The 21,172-nt window shown below is 40.3% G+C and overlaps 1 protein-coding gene across 1 annotated transcript; it reads left to right on the top strand.

Moving 5' to 3' along the window:
• Positions 1-6,617: 6,617 nt before the first annotated feature.
• On the top strand, positions 6,618-14,444 carry LOC311427456 (granzyme A-like). Its single transcript, XM_084504818.1, has 6 exons — positions 6,618-6,713; positions 6,804-6,945; positions 8,452-8,599; positions 11,980-12,249; positions 13,147-13,322; positions 13,874-14,444. Exons 1-5 carry the CDS (start codon positions 6,653-6,655, stop codon positions 13,315-13,317), a joined length of 792 nt encoding a protein of 263 aa, XP_084360944.1. The 5' UTR covers positions 6,618-6,652; the 3' UTR covers positions 13,318-13,322; positions 13,874-14,444.
• The last annotated feature ends 6,728 nt before the right edge of the window (positions 14,445-21,172 follow it).

Here is a 21,172-nt window from a genome sequence, read left to right as displayed (position 1 = left end):
ATCTGTTGTGGTGTGAAGACAAAATCTCCTTTCTTTCACGTTCCTTCTGTAGCATTACTGGACAGTTAATATGAGCATCAGAGCGAATCTTTGCAAGCCACTACAAATCAAGTTACACAGTGGAACTTGGCTTACCTAAATTTCAGCTTGATTCAGTTGCCCACATGAAGATGTTTAGTTCCAGTCTAGACACCTCAGGGTAGTCTAGAGTGTGGACCTGGAGGATAAAAAATTCATAGGGGTCTGTTGATCTGAGACAGACCATATCAGTCAGCCCCAGCTCACAGGCCTCATCATCTGTAGTTTAAGCTTGCAAGGAAATTTCTGAAGTCTGCCTAGTCAATATACTATAGAAATGCTGCAGAGACATTCAGTGCATCAGCTGCTAGAGGCCTGTTTATCTGAGCTGAATCACTTCTCAGGCTCTGCTAACTACAACCATTGGATCTCCACTGGATGAAAACTCAATAAGTCTTATTGGACTCACAGCTCCTCACTTCCCTCCTTTCCAAATATATACACAGATACAGCAATACCTTTCATCAAAAATTTAATTTAAAATATTAAAAAAATTTGGAATTTCTGATAGTTAGCTAAATCCAATGAAGTGTCATTACTACACAGCCTGGAAGGTTTCATGATGACTTTAGCTGCACTGCAGTCAGTCTGCAGAAAGCTTCTGCATGTTGGCTGTGTCACATCTTTGAGCTCAGCCTGACGTGCTTTTTACTCACATATGATCTTGGACAGACAGCTGGCTCAAATTTGCTATTTTCTTCCCAGGGCACAGGCTAGCTGTTGGTGATTTTTCTGAAGACGGTAGAAGCAGAGCTAGTTTTAGAGATAACAGAGCTTTTTGTGACTGCTGTAGCCCTTTGGAGAAACTGTAAGCTATGTGACACAGTGACAGGTCCATACACTGCAACCCATGTCAAGCTTTTAATTTTCTTTCAGTTTTCTCCTCACTACCTGTACACCCCTGGTAACTATCAGCAGTTCAAGCACTGTTAGCATTCCTTTTTTCAGTGTTACCCTGAACATGGTATCACCAAGTGACATAGGTACCATTCTTTCATTCATCACTTAAAACTAGGTGATAAAGTCTGACTTTATGCCATTTTAATAGGCAGTTTTAAAATACCTTCTTAAACCCAGACCTGTTTAAACTCATACAACTACAGGGATTAATCCTCACATATTCTTGTTTGAGGTGCAATATGTAGAGAAATGAGGTTTTATATATATCATCTTCTTGTTACCTGGTCTGTTTTCAGGGAAAGACTATTTGGGAAACACAGAACAAAACATTAACAAGTATTCCTAGACATTTTTCAGGCTAGTCAGATAAATCTATACCTACCATCTAAACACAATTTTTTTATGGCCTGTCCATATTCTTTCAATCTCTGAATGCACTCTGATTTATCTCTAAAGACAATTTTGTTGTAATTTCTTAGCTGTTTGTATACACTTTCCTTAAAAATATCCTATCTAATTCTTAAACACCTCATTTATATTGATGATTAGAACTATGAATATGCTGTCTAGACTACTCTTTGATAATCACTGAATTGTTTGGGTTGGAAGGGACCTGAAAGACCACCCAGTTCCACCCTCCTGCCATGGGCTGGGACACCTCCCACCAGCCCAGGTTGCCCAAAGCCCCATCCAGCCTGGCCTTGAGCACCTCCAGGGATGAGGCATCCACAGCTTCTCTGGGCAGCCTGTGCCAGGGCCTCACCACCCTCTGAGTGAAGAATTTCCTCCTTCTATCTCATTTAAATCTCTCTTTCAGTTTAAAGCCATAGCACAGGTTGGAGGGGACCTTGAAGATCATCTAGTTCCAACCTCCACATACACATTCATTGTGTCCAGAGAAGGGCTATGAAGATGGTGAAGGGCCTTGAGGGGAAGACGTATGAGGAGCAGCTGAGGTCATTTGGCCTGCTGAGCCTCGAAAAGAGGCTGAGGGGAGACCTCACTGCGGCCTACAGCTTCCTCACAGGGGGCAGTGGAGGGGCAGGCGCCGATCTGTTCTCCTTAGTGACCAGCGATAGGACCCGAGGGAATGGAGTCAAGCTGTGATAGGGGAGGGTCAGGCTGGGTATCAGGAAGAGGTTCTTCACTGAGAGGGTTGTCGCGCACTGGAACAGGCTCCCCAGGGACATTATCACGGCACCAAGCCTGTTGGAGTTTAGGAAGTGTTTGGACTGTGCTCTTAGCCCTATGATCTGAATTTTTGAGTAGACCTGTGTGGACCTAGGGATTGGACTCGATGATACTTGTGGGTTCCTTCCAAGTCGGGATATTCTGGCATTCTCTGATTCCTCACCCTGCTGGGCATGGTGCTTTTGATGCAGCCAAGGATGCAGTTGGCTTCTGGGCTGCAAGCACACACTGCTGGCTCATGTTGAGCTTTTCATCCACCAGAACTACCATGTCCTTCTCATCAGGGCTGCTCTCAATCCATTCTTCGGCCAGCCTGTACTTGTATTGTGCTTGGGATTGCACAAATAATAACTGCTAGATGTGCAAGCTCATTCTGAGTGTTACCTCTATCACATACTCCTGGGACTGACTGCATACGTATTAAAGATCAGATTGACAAGCACATAATCAGCCTCTACTTTTGTACCCAAATGCTTTTGTCAGTGTCCTCTTCAGCTTGTAATTCATTTAGATGAGGTTGAAATTTTGATATTTTTTTCCGTACGGTAAACAAGTCAGCTGGACTACTTTGGCCGTGTCAATAAGTTAATTTATGGTCAAGTTTAGATTATATTCTCAGTCTTTGTGTAATGGCAGGAAACCTTAGAGCAAAACTTCTTTCTCCATTGAGTGCATAGTCAAGATTTTTTATTAGTTCTTGTGCTGCATAAGCAATTGGACTTCAAGAAGTCTGAAACATGTAAGCAAAATGTTCTGTTCTTTCCCCCTGCTGTGCCCATGAGGCATAGCCACTCTTTCAGTGGAAACTACTGCACGAACAAAAGAACAAATCTCTCCAGCTGCTATTTCTAGCCTTTGCCTTTGAGGAAGTTTCCCATGGGCATTATGCATGGGTCAATGGGTCACTTTCAGCTCCATTCTGACTGTTGAATACTTCTCTGTCTCCTAGCTCATACACAGTCATTTTGATAATTTTGCTTCCCTGGTAACTGTGTTTAGTTTTCATTCATGCTGCTTCCTGTGCCACTAAAGGCAAACATCAAGAACAACTTTAGGGGACCAATATAGGAGCCCGATTTATACCTAAGCTCCATACCTCTCAGAGCCTCCAGCTGCACAAGTTGAGCAGTGCAGAGTGGGCACACCACCAGGAGCATAGCGAGGCAGAGCTGGGGTGTCTTCTCTGACTCTGAGAGGGGGGCATGGTGTACAAGCTCTTCTTGAAGCACAGATGCAATAACAACCCATCTTATATGTAATGGCCCAGTGGCTAAAGCATTTCCCTAATAAATGGGAGATTTTACTTCCTTTTTGCTTCAAACCCAGCTATTCTTATAAATAATAAAGTAATAATAATAATAATCTCTTCCTTTATTTGTCTGGGATAATTTCTGTATGGAAAGAAAATGAGGAAATCTTAAATTTCTCCAATGCACATTCATGTTTCTGAAGGATGTCAGCACGAGTGTTGCACTAAACAGCTCCATCTTCCCTGGCGTGCATTAAAAGGAGCGTGGCCAGCAGGTCAAGGGTGGTGATCCTCCCCCTCTACTCTGCCCTGGTCAGGCCTCACCTGGAGTACTGTGTCCAGTTCTGGGCTTCCTGGTACAAAAGCCAGGGATCTCCTGGAAAGAGTCCAGTGGAGGGCCACAAAGATGATATGGGGCCTGGAGCATCTTCCCTATGTGGAAAAGCTAAAAGACCTGGGTCTGTTCAGCATGGAGAAAAGAAGACTGAGAGGGGATCTTATTAATGTTTACAAATATCTTAAGTTTGGGAGACAGAAGGACTTGGCCAACCTCTTTTCATGGGTTTGCGGGGACAAGACAAGGAGCAATGGCCACAAAATGGAGCACAGGAATTTCCCCACCAACATGCAAAAGAACTTCATGGTGAGGGTGATGGAGCACTGGGACAGGCTGCGCAGGGAGGTTGTGGAGTCTCCTTCTCTGGAGATATTCAAGGCCCATCTGGACACCTACCTGGGCAGCCTGCTCTAAGGAACCTGCCTTGGCAGGGGGTTGGACCCGATGATCTCTAGATGATCTCTAGAGCTCCCTTCCAACCCCTTCAGTTCTGTGGTTCTGTGATTCTGTGATTCCCAATGAGCACATATCCCGAGCTTGTCACTCATGCCTAGGGATGAGCAACACTGGCTTTCTTCATTCTGCACCCACACTCTAGCAGACACGTTCCTGTAACACAAAGCACTTCACAATGTAACCACCATGTATTATTGGCTCCCTCTGCAAGCTGATTAATTTTTGCAAAATTTTCCAAGAGGGTAAAGTGTGGGCCACTGCTATTTCACTGCTATGAGTGGTGTGATCATGCCTGCCTTGGCACTTGGTCTTGGCAAGGTGGGGTCCTGCATGTGAAGAAAGGAGTTGAACTAAGGGAGTGAGTTGCTAAGAAGTTAGCTGGAAGAGGTTGGGAAAAAATGGTTGTCACTTGCATCCTGTGTTTGTTTACCTGAGAACAGCAGGTCCCCAGAACAAATGAGCAAAGACGACCACGTTTATATTAACTTTTATAGGATGATCTTTTGAACTGCCTGAATATTCAGTGTGGTCAAGATCTGGGATTAAAGGTTTGTTATGGTGAAATGACTTGCATTTAGAAATTTTCTTGTCTTAGTCTTGTTAAACCATACATTACCTACTGATCTTAATACTCTTTTCTCATCTTGCTCCCCATTTTGATTTCAGTTTTATTCAACTTGACAATATTTCTTGCTCTGAACACTCTTTTCTACTCAGAATGCCTATTTCACTTTCTTCTTTCATACCAGTGTCATAGTATTTTTCTGTTGTCTCATCTGTCTCATCTATGTGCAATACTCCTGGTTTATTTTTGCCTATTTGCTGTGTGATATCACAGAAAAAAAAATTAGTAGCACAGTTAATTTAGAGAGTCCTCAAAGCTTTGTAGAGAATCAACACCACGCCTATAAAACTGTGTGTACCTGACAGAAATAAAGCACCATCAGGTATTATGTTGTGGAAGCTCAGGCCTTGTCCTGCCTGGTAAGAACATGGGGCTGCTGCCCATTTAGTCTCTCTGTAGCTGTAGGTTTTGCAGTGTTTTTTAAGCCAGCCACTTAAGCCACTGTGAGGGTAAAGCCATAAAAAACTTGAACCTAATCATGCCTTTAGGACCCTCTGGGCCAAAGCACTGATTTGCAGAGGTAGCCTCTGGTGTGTGAATAAGTCCTGGGATTAGCTTGAAGATGGAGAATGACTTTGGGGTAACTAGTGCTAGTCCTTTTATGAGTTGATTAATTCTGAAAGTCATGTGTTTTATTTTAAAAAAAGCTTTGGAAGAGTTTTCTGAAATACAAAATATGTAATGTTGCCTTGTATACATGTTTTCCATTTTTACGGTAAGATTCTATGTCATAGAAATAAACATCTCAATTTTATAATCAATTTCATTCAACAATCTTCAGAGTTGCTATTCTCTTGAATTAAATAAGATCAATGAGAGCTAGACGTATTGCTTTCTGATTCTTTTCTAGGGTACTTAAGATAACAGATTTTTTATTTTATTTTATTTATTCATTTTTTTAAAGTTCTTGATCTGATTACATGCTATTTTTGTAGTGGTTTACCAGCACTCTGTGAAAAACGGGTGCAGACAGAGTGGTTAGCACAGTAAAGTCTCTCCCACCACTGTGTCTTTTAATCTTTTTTCTTGTGACCACTGACTAGATATTTTGTCTGCATTTGACACTTGGATGCTCTTCGGGTTTTTGTATCTGAACCCTGCACCCTTAGAAGTTATTACTATGAAAAAAACAATTTGCTGTGCCTTTCATATGTGTAGCTTGTCTTTTGTGTGAGGTATTCCTAAGCTATCAACCAACAGATTTCTGACAGTTCTCAGTGGCTCTCCTAAACTTAATGTATGAATCCTCATTGTCCTTTCAACTGAAAATGTTGCCTGGACAGTATAATTCTGTAGAGGATTATGGCTGCTGCTGCTGCTGGCTTTGCCCACTGCTTGGGAATGAACTCTGTACTCCACATGTCCTGAGTTCTCCCTCTCAGTTTCTGTGAATCCTTTTCAGGTTGTCCCTTTGTTTGTTCTCTCATTTGTTCACTTGCCTTTCTTTAGAGTTGCAAGAGTTGTTGAATTAACTGTCATGCTACAGTTTTATTACACATTCATCCCATATAATGCTCAGGAATTGTCTTAGTAATTTATTTTCTGGTGTCAGACACATGGAGGTCTGCTGAAGTTCCTGTGAGATGTGAATTGATGAGTGGTGGGGATTCAAGGAATATACAGGTTTTAAAGAAACCCAAAGAAAGAACCTAAAGAAACTGAGCTACAGTTAACACAATGCACTATTAAGGAAGTAAAGAAACTTCAAGAGAGTGCTTTTTATAAAACGTACTAACCACCATATCCTGTAGAGAACATTTAAATAGAAAGACAGTACTGTAATTTACAATGCTCTCATGAGTAAGAAGTAACAGCTATGACCAGCCAGCTGTTAGCTCTTCTTCTCTCTCTAATTGCTGTTATCCTACCTCTGAGATGTAAGTGGTCCTCTAAGGATAAAAATATCCAGATTCCCACTTCATCTGGATAACACGTAAGTAATAAATTACCCTTCGTTTGCATTTCAGATGGCTGCAGTGACATTATCGGAGGACACCCTGTGCCTCCCCATTCCCGGCCCTACATGGCTGCCATCCAGAAAAAGAATTCAACTGTGTGTGGAGGAGCTCTGGTGGGTGACCAGTGGGTTTTGACAGCAGCGCACTGTACGTAAGTGTCTTATGCTGCGGCAGTCACAACGCTTCGCAGAGGTGGGGCATGGTGTGCAAGCCTGTAAGTGACGAAAGGTGGATATTGAAGGATTGGTAAAGCTGCAATTCTCTCTCTTTTCATCCTGCTTTAAGTTGTTTCTTAACTACTGATCTGCATTGAGGACTGTTTCCTTCACTAGTCAGATTAGTTAGTGCTGCAGGACACTGACTGTGCTGTTAACAGACCCAATGCATTATTCACTTGAAACAGCAGTGTCTGAGAGACTTTTATATTGCAAAGTGTATATAACTTACCACTGTGTAAGAACCTAGAACACCCTGAGATGAAGCCGAATTAGATGTAACCACTGTTCCCTTCACTGTAAATGCCCTGTCTGGGTGCACAAAAACTAAATGCCAGAGCTGTGACTATGACAAGAAGCCGTGTCCTTTTGACCATTCAAATGTGGGTGCAAGCATCCCTTCCCCAGGTTGGATACCCCATGGCTGCAGTCATTTTCACAAGCAAAAATTTACATACAAATAAATAAATTATATCTTTCACTGGGACATACAGCTAGAATGAAGAAAATAACTTTTTTTTTTTTTTTTTTTTTTTTTTTTTTGGTTTGATAAAGTCTTTATTCTGGCTTGAAAGAGTTGTCCTGTGTGTACTGAGTTTGTATTCTGAAAATGAAGCACAGGAACCCAGTAGTGTGTCTTCTGGCAGCATCTTCTTACTGGGTTCTGGCAGCATCTTCTTACTGGGCTGCATTAAGTTGAGAAGGGCAAGAGCAAGAAAGACAGACATGCATAAATGGGTTTCTGATGACACTCAGAGATCTTAGGAGAGAGGGAGATTTATGAGTTGCTTGACTTTTACTAGCTGTCCTCAGAAACTGGATGTATAACTTTCTGTGGGTTTTGTCAGTCTTACTTTGTAATATTCTTCAGGGGTGTCTTGAAGTAGGCAACACCCATTCTTCTTCTTGGGCTGAGCTGCATTTGGTGAAGTTGAGGACAAAAGTATTATTAATATTAAAGATGTTCACACTTACCTTCATGTATAATGTTAAGCATGAATACTGAGTGTTGATGTGTGTATTGACATCACTCTGATGCCAGTAAGACAACCTCTGTGTTATTAGCCAGACATGTTTCAATCCTTTGCAAGATTAGATCATAAATCCACTGGCAATCCACAGCAATCCTTGTGCAAGACACTTTTCCTAAAAAGTCAGTAAGCTTTTCTGTGACATTAATTCAAAACTCTGGAATCCTTTGAAGGTCAGCTATCATGCAGTTATTTTACTAAATGATATTCAAGGTAAAGAAATGCTACTTTGTAGAGGAAAACACAAGCTCATGTCAAGCTATCAAAATGAACAGTATCTTTCCATATTTTTAAATAAGTTGTTGTAAAATGGAATTGTTAATTGTGTTACACAGCTTTTGATTATCTTGAGAGATGTTGCTCTCTGTTCCAGTAGTGACCATATCTTCCTGTACTTTCATTAAATTTTAGATTGAAAAAAGAAGAATTCAGAGTTGTTCTTGGAGCCCACCGAGCATCCATACATGAAAAAGAACAGCAGATATTTAAGATTATGAATATATTTTGTCATCCCCAGTTTAACGAGTCTTCCAAGACAAATGATATAATGCTCCTCAAGGTACTGTTAATTATTATTATTTTTTAATTATTATTACAAAATGAATATTGCTGATGATCTTTTTGGCTATTCTTTGATATTAGAGTATATTGTTTTAACAACATCTCAGAAAACTCTGCTTTTGGTTCTACTAATCTAGATAAGGTTACAGGATCAGTGGCAGGCTGAGCAACAATGACATTTCAAGATCATTCAGTTGTAAAACTCGTTTTTATGTACTCACTGCTGCAACCCTTCTGAAAACCCAAATCACATTTTGTCAGTTATCAAAGGCGGTACTGAAGTGATGTATACAATAGAGTCTGGGCCACAGCTGTACTCCGAGGGGATGCATTGTGCTGGACTGAGTGAAAATGGGGATGAAACATATTCTTTATTTTGTGTGTCCACATAAAGTATAAGTCCAGATAATAAAGACATAGAAGAATTCAGTTCTAGGAGCACAGAGTGGTCACACAGTGAAAAAGGCTCAGGATGCTGTAGAATGAGGCATGGAAAGGTGTTAGCTGACACCATCATCCTGGATGCCTGTGTGGAACAGGGATTTGCTGAGTACCGGCTCCTGGCTCATCCTAGCTCATGCCCCGTGTGTGCCTGCAGTGAGAACTCCATTAATGCAGCACTCAGATTCACATGGAGTCAGCCATGGGTGTTTTGAATAGGGTGTCCAGTGTCTGTACAGAAAATCTGTAGATGGTCAAAATGGTTCTGGAGGAATGGATTCCTGTACCATCAGTTTCAGGGCCAGTCCAAAGCCACCAAGGAGGACAGTGAAAAGTCTACTTGGAGGCTAGTGGTGTCCCCCAGGGGTCAGTACTGGGTCCACACTTGTTCAGTTTATTCATCTATGACCTGGATGATGGAACAGAGTGCACCCTCAGCAAGCTTGCTGATAACACAAAGCTGGGATGAGTGGCTGATACCCCAGAGGGCTGTGCTGCCATTCAGAGGGACATGGACAGGATAGAGAGATGGGCCAAGTGGAACTCCATGAAGTTCAGTAAAGGCAAGTGCAGGGTCCTTCATGTAGGGAGGAATAACCCCAAGCACCAGTACAGGCTGGGGGCTGGCCTGCTGGAGAGCAGCTCTGCAGAGAGAGACCTGGGAGTCCTGGTGGACAGCAGGCTGACCATGAGCCAGCACTGTGCCCTTGTGGCCAAGACGGCTGATGGGATCCTGGGCTGCATTTGGAAGAGTGCTGCCAGCAGGCCAAGGGAGTTGATCCTCCCCCTCTACTCAGCCCTGGTGAGGCCCCACCTGGAGTACTGTGTTCAGTTCTGGGTTCCCCAGTACAAGAGGGACATGGAGCTACTGGAGTGAGTCCAGAGGAGGACTATGAAGATGATGAGTGGACTAGAGCACCTGTCAGACAAGGACAGGCTGGGCCTGTTTAGCCTGGAAAAGAGAAGACTGAGGGGAGACCTCATCAAAGTGTATAAATATCTGAGGGGAGGGTGTTGAGTAGATGGGGCTAGACTCTTTTAAGTTGTGCCCAGAGACAGGACAAGAGGCAATGGGCACAAACTGAAGCACAGGAGGTTCCAGCTGAATATAAGGGGGGGCACTTCTTTACTGTGAGGGTGACAGAGCACAGGTTGCTCAGAAAGGCTGTGGAGTCTCCTTCTCTGGAGGTACTCAAATCCCGCTGTTCCTGCTCAACGTCCTCTAGGTGATCCTGCTTGAAGGGTATTTGGATTTGACAATCTTCAGAGGTCCCTTCCAACCTCAGCTGTTCTATGATTCTGTGATCATCTTGCTATATCTTTAGAAATGTCATGACTTCTGTACAATGCCTAAGAAACCACATATGGACTTATATTCAGGCTATGTTTTAATATTATGTTCTGTTAATCAAGAATTATTTTAACAGGAAAGACGAGATGTATATTTAAAGTAACTGATACTAAGAGTACTACAGCTCTTAATACAGTGCACCATATTAAGAATATTACCACTCTTCTGAAATAATTGGTGGAATTATATGGAAAAAGATCTGATGACTTGAACCTGATTTCTCATAGTTAGATGTTATTACCAGTTTGGTGTAATGACACAGGAAAGAAACTAGCAATGTCTTTTTCTGAAACTAGCTGGTGCATTTACAGCCGTTTGTGTCCTCAGTGACTTATCGCTGTCCAAGTATGAGAAGCCCCTTCCCTCAGATGTCAGTAACAATTCTTCATCTACTTCAGTGCAAAGACAGGCAGTTTCATTTCACTGGCTGTGCCTCTGTCCACCACCAGCTTATCAGAAACCCCAAGTTATTTGATGAGCATGAACACTATACCAAAATGGATCCCTAGAAAATGTTATTTCTAGAGCAGAAAGTTACAGCTCTGTTCCAGAATGATGAAAATAGCATAACATCCATGGTTTGAATTTGACATAGTAACAGGGATAGTGGTAGCACCAGGGCTCACCTCCCATTACTACAGTTCTGCTGTGGTGGAGTGTTAAGTGACTAGCGATAAACTTTCTATCTTTGGAAATTTCCACCAGCATATGACACAATAATCCATGTTTTTGGAGGGAGGTAAACATCTGATTTGTTGTAGTTCCTTTGAAAAAAAATAATGTATAAATGTATAAATAATGTATAAAGCCAGAATTATTTAACTGACAACCATTCAGCAAAACATGTAAGCACCTGTGAAATCAGTCGTGGTGTAGTGATCATGTGTAAAACAGAAAATAAGCTTAGTTCTGTAGCTGCGAGTCCTTAGTAAATGTGTCGAGGATATGCGATCATGTTTTGTTATGTTTGCATTTACAGACTTTAATTGGCCTATGCTGAAGGATGAATCTGTCACATAAAGGCCAACAAAACACATAAGGTTTGAATCATTTAAGCGCTTTTGAGTCTCTCAGAGGAAAAGCCTGTCAGTCTAAAGACTTCAAGACCTACTTTTTCACAGTTTAGGTCTCTGCTGTCACGTCTAATTGCTTATGACTTTTATTTACATCTTTGTTATTTGGTCCATTTCAATTGTCTGCATGTCAGCAAAACACCAGGCTCTGATTTCAACACAGCAGTTCAGTGGCATGTTAGGTTCTTGAACAGGACACAGATCTAACAAGGAAACCTGCATAGTTTTTTAATTTCCTCCTGTAATCAATGGGAAATCTGGGTGTGAACTCATTAATGCTGCCGTGGTTACAGAATTGCTATACAGACATAAGGAAAGTACTTCTGGATCCACAGAAGTGCAAGCAAGTTCAGAATCAGTTCCTAAATATTGAAAAGTGGTTTATTAGGAGAGAAAATGCTGGTAAAAATATAAAAATAGACTATTTAGCCCACTGAATTAGTGATATATATCTTCCTTCCTCTCTGCATGAAAAAGCATTTTTATTTATTTATTTATTTGTTTTTTCTCCAGCTGGATCGTGTGGCAAATCTGAATAAATATGTGCAACCTTTGCATCTGCCTGAATGTGTTGAAGATATCAAACATGGCACAGAGTGCACGGTGGCTGGATGGGGAGTCACATCTTCAGGAAAGCCATCAGAATGTCTTCGGGAAACAACTATTAAAATTGTTGATAGAAAAATTTGTGAAAAACAGTATATTAAAAAAAAAGTGAAAATAACCAGCAACATGTTGTGTGCTAGAGGGAGAAAGAAGTTTCGAAGGAGCGATGCTTGCCAAGTAAGAAGCAGTTACAAAGATGAGGGGATGTGCTTTTAACAGTTGTTCCTTTTCACCAGGAACAAAGCAGCATTAGACACTTTGCAAACTGACCAGATTAATAGAGGATTTAAAAACATTTATAAGACATTTTAGTGCTGCGAAAAAGCAGTGTTAAAACTTTGGGTAGTTTTGGTCACTGTACAAAACAAGATCTAGAGTATGGGACTTTGAGCCTGGGAATTACCTCAGTTGAATTCAGGTGCATTTCTTCAAGCTGTTCTCCTTAGAATCCACTTGTACCTGATGGACAGAAGACCTTTCAGTCTGAATCATCTGATCCTTTCCAGATGTCCCCATCCAAATAGTACAAATTTAACTGTACATTCAAAATTTCTGCTTAGATCTTCCTTTTGACATTTTCTGTGCCTAATTCTATGATTTTATGATTCTATGATAATCCAGAAAGGCCAGTTGCTACGGAAGTGTAACTCAATTTATAACAACAATAAAAAAGACAAACTGAAAAAAAATGAAATGAGATTATAATAGCACTGTGCTGGTCTACGACATTTACACCAAAGACTCCATCAGGCTTTACAAGCATCCACACACCTCATACCTCACCCAACTCCCCTGAAGTGCCCTATGCCATCTGATGCATTTCATAGGTTAGAACAGGTCAGAAGCAATGTTTCCAAAATGATGTGTTTACACATCATTTATTTTATTTAAATTTATTAAATTAAATATTATTTTTAATTAAAATGTCATTAAAACTTTAAATTAAAAATAAAAATTATTTTATTTTATTAAATTTTATTTTATTTTATTTTATCATTTTTTCCTCTTGATAGAAGCAAACACATTGATAGCTCTCTTTCTTTTTTTCTTCTTTTTTTTTTTTTTTTCATTCAGGGAGACTCTGGTGGGCCGCTCATCTGTTGTGGTCACTACAGTGGGATTGTTTCTTTTGGAGAAAATTGTGAAAAAGGACCTAGAGGACACTTGCCTGGAGTTTACACACGACTGACTAAAAACTATATTGACTGGATAAAAGAAACAGTTTCCCATAACAGAGTGCCGTAAGAAAGGCAAGAATTTTACTAGATTTAATAGATACTGTGCTGTGCTTTAGAACTAGATTTTGCCTTACACTGCCAACTTTACAAAGTAGGTCCTAGCTTTACTCCTTTACTAACACCACCACAGGTTTATGAGAAAGTTGAAAATATTCCCTTTTGTATAAATAAAATGTTTACTAATCTTTAGTGGGAAACTGCCTCTTAGACAACACAATTTGTATTGGATTTCACCCTATTTTTTGGTGTGATGGGAAAGTACTACTCATCTTTTCCATTGTGACTGGGATAAAACAATATTTTTGAATGTGTATTCACAGAAAAATTCAAATTCAGACTGATAGTTAATGAAATGTCTACTGAATGAGAAAAACTAATAAAAAAACTTGAAATGTTCAAATGCGTCAGTTTGACTTTTTTTTTTTTCAATACTATATACTTTAACTGTTACTAAATATTTAACTAATTTAATTTTCAGATCTAAAATAATAAGCTGATAAATATTTTTTCCAGCTAATCTTACATTGTTAGTGTGAAAAAAATAATTTACATTTTTCTTCTAGGTTATTTTCCCTCCCTTTCTTCATGCTCAAATCAACAAAATCATCTCTTCTCAGATCTTGGTTCATGATACCATTCTTCACAGCTGAAGAAAGAATTACAACTGTCTGTTGAAAAAAGCATTACTGTTCATTGTAACGAGCATAACTATATTTCTCTAAAAAAAATATAGTGCTTGTATATTACCTATTAAAAAAAAAAAAAAAAGAAACAAACAAATAAAGCACAGTGATTTTGATGTGGATTTCAGTAAACTTCTGATACCAGAAGTACCTGGTGTGTTTCTGAATAAGCCTGTGGTTAGCTTGTTGTTCTCCCATGTCCTTCCAAATATTCTCAAGATCTCTTTTTTTGCCAGGCATTTGGAAGTGACAATCTGCAGGGTTTCTCTGGTTCTTTGGTTATTGTATTAAATGCTGTAAACTCTGAGATCTTTCAGAGGCACAAATAAATAACTACAGCACTTCAGTGTGGTTGCCTTGGTTATTGATCAACAGCTGTATCACTTAGCTGAGCAAAGGAAAGCTGTCTTGTAAAAGCTCTGCAAATAAAGGAGCAAATGGACATTTCAAAGCTGTGTTGGTGATCTGTAATGGTGTAATGAAACTTGCCTATAAGTTTTATGGGGGTTTCATCCAGTTCTCACTGAAGGTCATGGACACTTGTCAAAAGATGTCAATGAATTTGCTGAGGCTTTGAACACAGATGGAAATTGGGAAAAAATGGAAAAAATAGGCATATGATATTAAAATGCAAAGAATAGCATACTGCTGTTAACACTTTTTGTCTGGAAGGCCGCAAAGGAGGTGGCAAATAATTTGGCCCCTTTTACCTTTGTAAGTTAAATGACAGCAAGGATATCTTACTTCCTGTTCTACAGGAGACTCTTCACACTCCACAGCCCAGTAATGTTGGTGTTTCATCTCCCAAAGGCAAGGATTTCCCTTACAGTAGTCTTATCTCTGCTACTGATGGGTAATATCAGAAAGGCTGAGGTTGGAAGGACCTCTGAAGTCCATTTGGTCCAATACTCCTACTCAAGCAGGGGCCCAGGACCATGTCATAGATTCACTGAAGTGATACAGTGTGGAAACCATAACCCAGCAGTTAATTCCAGTTCAGATACTGTATGTGTGATCCCCTATAATCTCTTTACTTCATTTACACCGTCTTCCTTTATGGGTTGTGTAGCAAGTGAAAGGGCATTGCCACCAGGCCCAGAGGGATGCAGCAGACCTTAACTGCCCCAAGCAGTCCCTGGGGCCTCCCCAGTCTACCCATGGTCATTTGTCCCATGGAGCTGGGCCCACTGCAGGTCCAAGTCCTGGAGAGAGAGTCCTGGAGTCCACAGTCTGTGGGCAGCACAGTGTAACCAGCAATCCCCCTGACATCATGAGCCACCCAAACGTGGGGCTCACTCAAGTTATAGCCAGCCCAACCCCGCCATCCTGCAAATGCTTGAAGTCTGCTAAGGCAGAAATTAGAAAAATCACTCATTTTTGGCTAGGATTTTGGTCATTGCATACTTGCTGCTTAGGTAATTTGACTAGTCATAGGCGGCAAAGCTGTACTAAGCTCTGAGGCAGTGGAGGGAAATGAGCAAAAATAGCATACCTAAAATTACATCGGAAATAGTAATAGTCCCACAGATATTTCTTATAAACGGTTTCTCTCTGGCTTTGCTTACAGACTATACTGCAAGTAACACCACAGTCAGATAAATCCTGCTGCCTCTACAACTATTCTCCATTTTATGCTAAGTGATTGCTCTCAGAGCAATATAGTTTTTCATTTTACATGACAGTTCTTACATGGCTGCCATTGCCATGCACAGGGTAAGTCAATATAGCCTAGTTGGAGGGATTGCTGCTGGAGGGATACTGTTGTACTGCAGTCTATGGTACACTTTGATGGCTGCAATTTGGAGGTTACTGCCTGTTCTCAGAGCAAAACTCCCTGGCTGGCAGTTATATCAATGTAATTTCCCTGTGGGTTGCTTTATGAGTATTAGGGGCTGAGTAGTACATGTACACCTGGGTTTTATATGCACACACACTCAAACGTGTCTACATATAATATCAGACCTAGTCTTGCTTTCAATAAACAGTTTGCTTTTGTAAGACAAATGCTTTCATGCTCATAGTTGCATGCAGATAAATAGATCAGTGCCTCATCTTTTTTGTGTAACAGGCGCAAGGCTGAATGTTCCTATGCCGTAGTACTTGTATCCCACATTCAGAAAGCTGTATATTCACAAGCACCCATCAATTTGGTTGTTGAAACTGAATGCAATTTTGTAAAAGTTTTGTTGGGTGTCAACACACCCAAGAAAAAACAAGGTGATAAACGTCTTCCTCGTTATAGGGGCTCAGATCCCCGTGGCTTGCTAGAGTTCCTGCCCACAAGCCCCTCTGGGTTATGTGCAGTGTGGGCCAGGTACTGTGGTAGGAGTTTTGCAGCAGAGAAGCAAAATGCCCTGCAATTCTGCATTTTATTAACTACAGTGAAAGCACATGGTAGAAAGCTGACTACCCTGCAGCACAGGGTAGGCAAAGGTTTAGGGATGGCTGAGAGTTTTTGGCTAAACTGCTTGGCCACTAGTATCACTTGCTGCTGAAACCTCTGCTGGGTGGTTCACAGAACTGAGCTGCAAACAGGAAAGCCACAGAAAGTAGCTCCAGTTGAACAATAGCAAACACCCATGAAGCCTGAAGAAATTAAGCTTATGCTCTTATTCAACTGAGAGGAGCTCATACTTAGCAGCTTGTGCTGGAGATTACTGAAGATTTCAGGTTTCCAGCACAGCCTTTGCAATTCCACTTTCCTTCAGCAGGAGGAATCCAGTCTTGTTTCTTTCAACCTGTCACAAATCAACACTAATCTCTAGGTTTTTGTGAGGTGTCCCCTTTCACATTTCTTGCCAGCTTACACCAGACGAGGTCTCCCATACTATCTGGTTTTATCTTTACTGGAAAGTTCACAGTGGATTAAAGCAGTCCTGTCCCAGGAATCCTTCTGCCCTAGGCCAGGACCAGGTTCCCTTGCACTTTGCAGCAAGGTGTAGGCTGAGTTAACTTTGTCTGAGTACACATAGACGGAGTTCACTTTTTTTTTTACATTTGCAACTGTTTCTGTTTTTACTGAGGTCTTCGGGTTAAGCAGCATTTCTTAAGGAGTATGTGCTAAGGAATCCGAGCTGTTGTTCATCACCTGTCATGTAGTCATGGCTGGGCATGGACAGCAGCCCCTAAGGCTGACCAGACCATGCATGACATGACATATGGCACTGACATGTGATGTATGGCGCTGCCAGAGAGCACACTGTGCTGTTATATGGTTAATAGCTCTCTATCCAACAGAGGGGGCTGACAACTCATGTTCACACATCTCACAGGGATGTGCATACTAGTTAGTTTTAGTCCTTAGCTCCTTCTGCCACCTTGCCTTTGTACTGGGCAGTACTGACTGATGTTTTGTACTTGTTTTGGCTGTGCATCTAATGCATTTTATGTCTACTGTGGGAATAATTTTTTTTTCTTTAAACAAACTTCTAGTTCTCAGTGTAGAGGGTGGCATTATCTATTGTCAACAAATGCTGCTTCCTGAAAACATGATGTGTTTGGAGCATGGATAGCCTCCACAGCTTCTAGTCTAAGTCTTTGTTTTATCTTCTGGCTACAGAACCACCTGCCTGTCTAGCAAGCTAATAAAAGTAACTTTCATCTTGGGCACCTTAATCTGGCATCAGGAAGAAACATTTAGAGAACAGAATTAAAACAAACAAAACCATCAGATTTTCCAGATAATTTTCTTGGATATTTACCAAAGAGAATTAAAGACAAACCCAGAAGACACTCAAAGTCTGAATAGGTCAGTTTACCACAGGCTGACAAGTTATAGCAAGTGATTTTTAAATGCTTAATATCTTTTAGTCATGATTTACCAGTTTCCAAAATTTATCCTCATCTTATTAAAGATTTGGCACATGTTTCAGATACCTCCATTCCAATATATTTATAACCTCACAAACTTCTGAAGAAATTCTTTTTGGATTTACTAATAATATGTAATAACAGATATGTATCAAAATGCATGTAGGTTAAATTTACCATGGAACAGGTTGCTTCAAAGCCTTTGAAATTAGCTGTGAAATGTGCCTTATAAATCAGCCACCAATTAGAAAAAATGTGATTGATCCTAAAAGCTGCAGCAAGACCCACATCCTTGTCACAACAAAGTGCAACTCCATGAGAAAGATAAAACCTTATTTTTAATCAAAATTAGAACAGAAACTAACAGATCTTAGCAACTTCCAAATGCACATACTATGTTATCCTGGTTTCAGTTAGGACAGAACTAATTTTCCTCCTAGTAGCTGGTAGAGTGCTATGTTTTGGATTAGGATGAGAAGAGTGCTGATAACACGCTGATGTTTTAATTGTTGCAGAGCACTGCTTACACCAAGCTTCTCACTCTGTCCTGCCAGCAGGCAGGCTGGGGGTGCAGCAAGAGCTGGGAGGGGACAGAGCCAGGACAGGTGACCCAAACTAGCCAAAGGGGTATTCCGTACCATTTGGGGTCATGCTGAACAACATATAGGGGGGGCTAGCTGGGGTGAGGGGAGCCAGACTGCTCGGGGTTAGGCTGGGCATTGGTCAGCGGGTGGTGAGTAATTGCATTGTGCATCACTTGTTTCATACACATTAGTAGTAGTAGTACTATTATCATCATTATTGTTATTATTATTATATTTTTCTGTCTTAATAAACTGTCTTTATCTCAACCCACAGGCTTCACTTTTCCATTTCTCTCCCCCATCCCATAGAGGGAGGGGAGAGGGTGAGCGAACGGCTGTGTGGTGTTTAGCTGCCGTCTGGGTTAAACCACAACATAGATTCAATGAATAAGTAGTTGATTTTCACAAATCTCATTCATATGCACATTTGCTTGTAAAAAATAAGAATTCTTCCCTATGAACACACTGTCACAAAGCCTTTATTTAGATAAAATATCAAGCCTCTTCACAGCCACATTAAAAAAAAAAAAAAAGAAAAGACAAGTAATAATCAAAACTAACATGATTCAGAAAATGAAAAAAAAATGTTAATCACTCGTAAATTACTGTAATCAAGATTATTAGTCATGAGTAGCATGAGTAGTTAATTAATGATTTCTGTTTAAATGAATAAATGACACGTGGTTGCTCAGGTTATCTTGAAATCATGTAGGGGACTTTACCTATCAGAATCTGATGTCAAGGTTTCTTGGAACATCCATATCTCGAACTGCCATTACCAAAGCCACATAAATCATCTTTTCAGCCCCCTTGGTATCAGATAAAAGCAGATGTTTGAAAAGAAGGAGGACTATCTTGTATGCAAAAGCCTTGGCATTTTCAAATAGCAGTGAACCATGCTGACAGTGATGTGGCTTTCACCCCAGGGCATTTGCAACCTGTTCCAAAAACCACAGTCCTGTCCTAGCACTGGTCTTAGCAGAGTTGAAGTAACAAATGTTCACAGAGAGTGCACAATTATTCACTTGCCTAGCCAAATACTGCTGGTGACTGTAGGTGGGTTTCAATGGGCACGGGCACTCATTCATGAGTCCTGGTTCATGCACTTACAACAGGCAGTAGACAACAACAACAATGTCCTTTCCCTCTAGTTGTAGAGAACAGGCTCATTTTCTTATCAGCGTTGCTTTATGAAATGAAAAGCTTTTTACATTTTAGAATACAGAATAAACCACTTAAGGTAGAACTGAAGATACTGTTGCCAATCTCTGGCCAAGCTGCCCTCATGGGATCCATATCAGGGAATATCTCATGGGCCACAGCTTTGGGGCTGCTTCCTCCTGTCAATAACCATCAGTAGCTGGCCTTCTCCTGGTCCCCTTTGACAGGCAGGATGAGATAACCCAACAGCCAGACAATGTCTGCAGTCTGTCACATTGTAGATCAACCCCTGGCACCGTGAAAAGGATTCATGGGGTCAACTGGAATACAGCATTTGGGGCTGAATCGTATCTGTACTATTTTGTATAAATCATCTAATTTCTGATATTTCTGATTGCAAAATATTTCAGAAACGCTGCAGGCTTATGTAGTTTATCAGCAACGGGAAGCTAAACTAACTGGTCAGTCTGTGATAATTCAAAAAATAAAGCTAAAGAAGAGTATACCTCTGTGCAGAAATCACATGTTCAACCTGGCAGATTCATAATTTGGGAAAATAGCTGCAGCTTTGAATAATTTAGTCTTTTTAAAAATTAATTTTATCTATCTATCTTTCCATCTATTTATTTGTTTTTCCCCAAGCATTTGTCTTAAAAGATTAAGCTTCTGGGCTTTTGATTATATGACTGAAAATTAACATCAAGTTTCTGATTAAATAATTTGAGTTGATCTATGAATAAAGTAAAGCAATGAACTCACAATATTTTATTTCATTCACTCAAATATGTTGCAGGAATATAAATGCGTATAAATTACCAAATTTCTAAGAAGTCCCACTCAAAGTTGCTTTGGTTCATTTGAACATATTTTACCTGCCATTAGACGGTAGTTAAAATAGGTCAGTGCTTAAGTTTTTTGTATATTCTTTCAGTGAGGAAAGAAAATCAATTCATTTCAAGGAGGTTTTCAGCTCTGAATTAAATTTTTTCTTTATATAAATAAAAGTAAATAATAATAAAAGTAAATAAATAAATAACCGTAAACAAAAAATCGTCTTAAAGTCAATCCAGAATTTATGCACTAATTTAGTATTAATTGATTAATTAATTATTAATTAATTAATTAATTTAAATTAGGCACAAATTTAGAATAGTAGGTCTCCCTGAGCTGAAGCAGAAGGCAAGTTTGTCTGAAAAAGAACACAGGGTTGTGTTCTGCACTTGTAACACTGCTTAGTGATAAGACTTTTTCTTTAGCAATATATTAAGAAGGTAGAAAATAATGAGATCTGAGCTAAAATAGACTTGGAAGTGATGAGGCATTTTTAGGTTTATTGCTTATAATTCTAAGCTTTCTGGCAGTTTTGTTGTTTAATGAAACACAAACTTATCACAGGCAATGTGCAGCTGTTACCCCTCATTGCTTTCTAATTAGAGCTTGTTTGCAAACATTCCTTTCCTTTGAGGGGAAAACACACACACACACAAAAAGCTTTGAACTGGCTTTCATTCTTTGCAGCAGAGGAGATCATAATGTGCTGAAAGCGTTGTGTGAAATCACGGCCCTAGTGAAAGGGGTGGCAGAACAGTTATGTCATGAGCATCTGTGTTCACCCACAATATGT

Source organism: Aythya ferina (genome assembly GCF_964211825.1).
Source record: "Aythya ferina genome assembly, chromosome: Z".
NCBI classification, from domain to species: Eukaryota; Metazoa; Chordata; class Aves; order Anseriformes; family Anatidae; genus Aythya; species Aythya ferina.
This window is presented reverse-complemented; position numbering and strand designations above follow the sequence as displayed.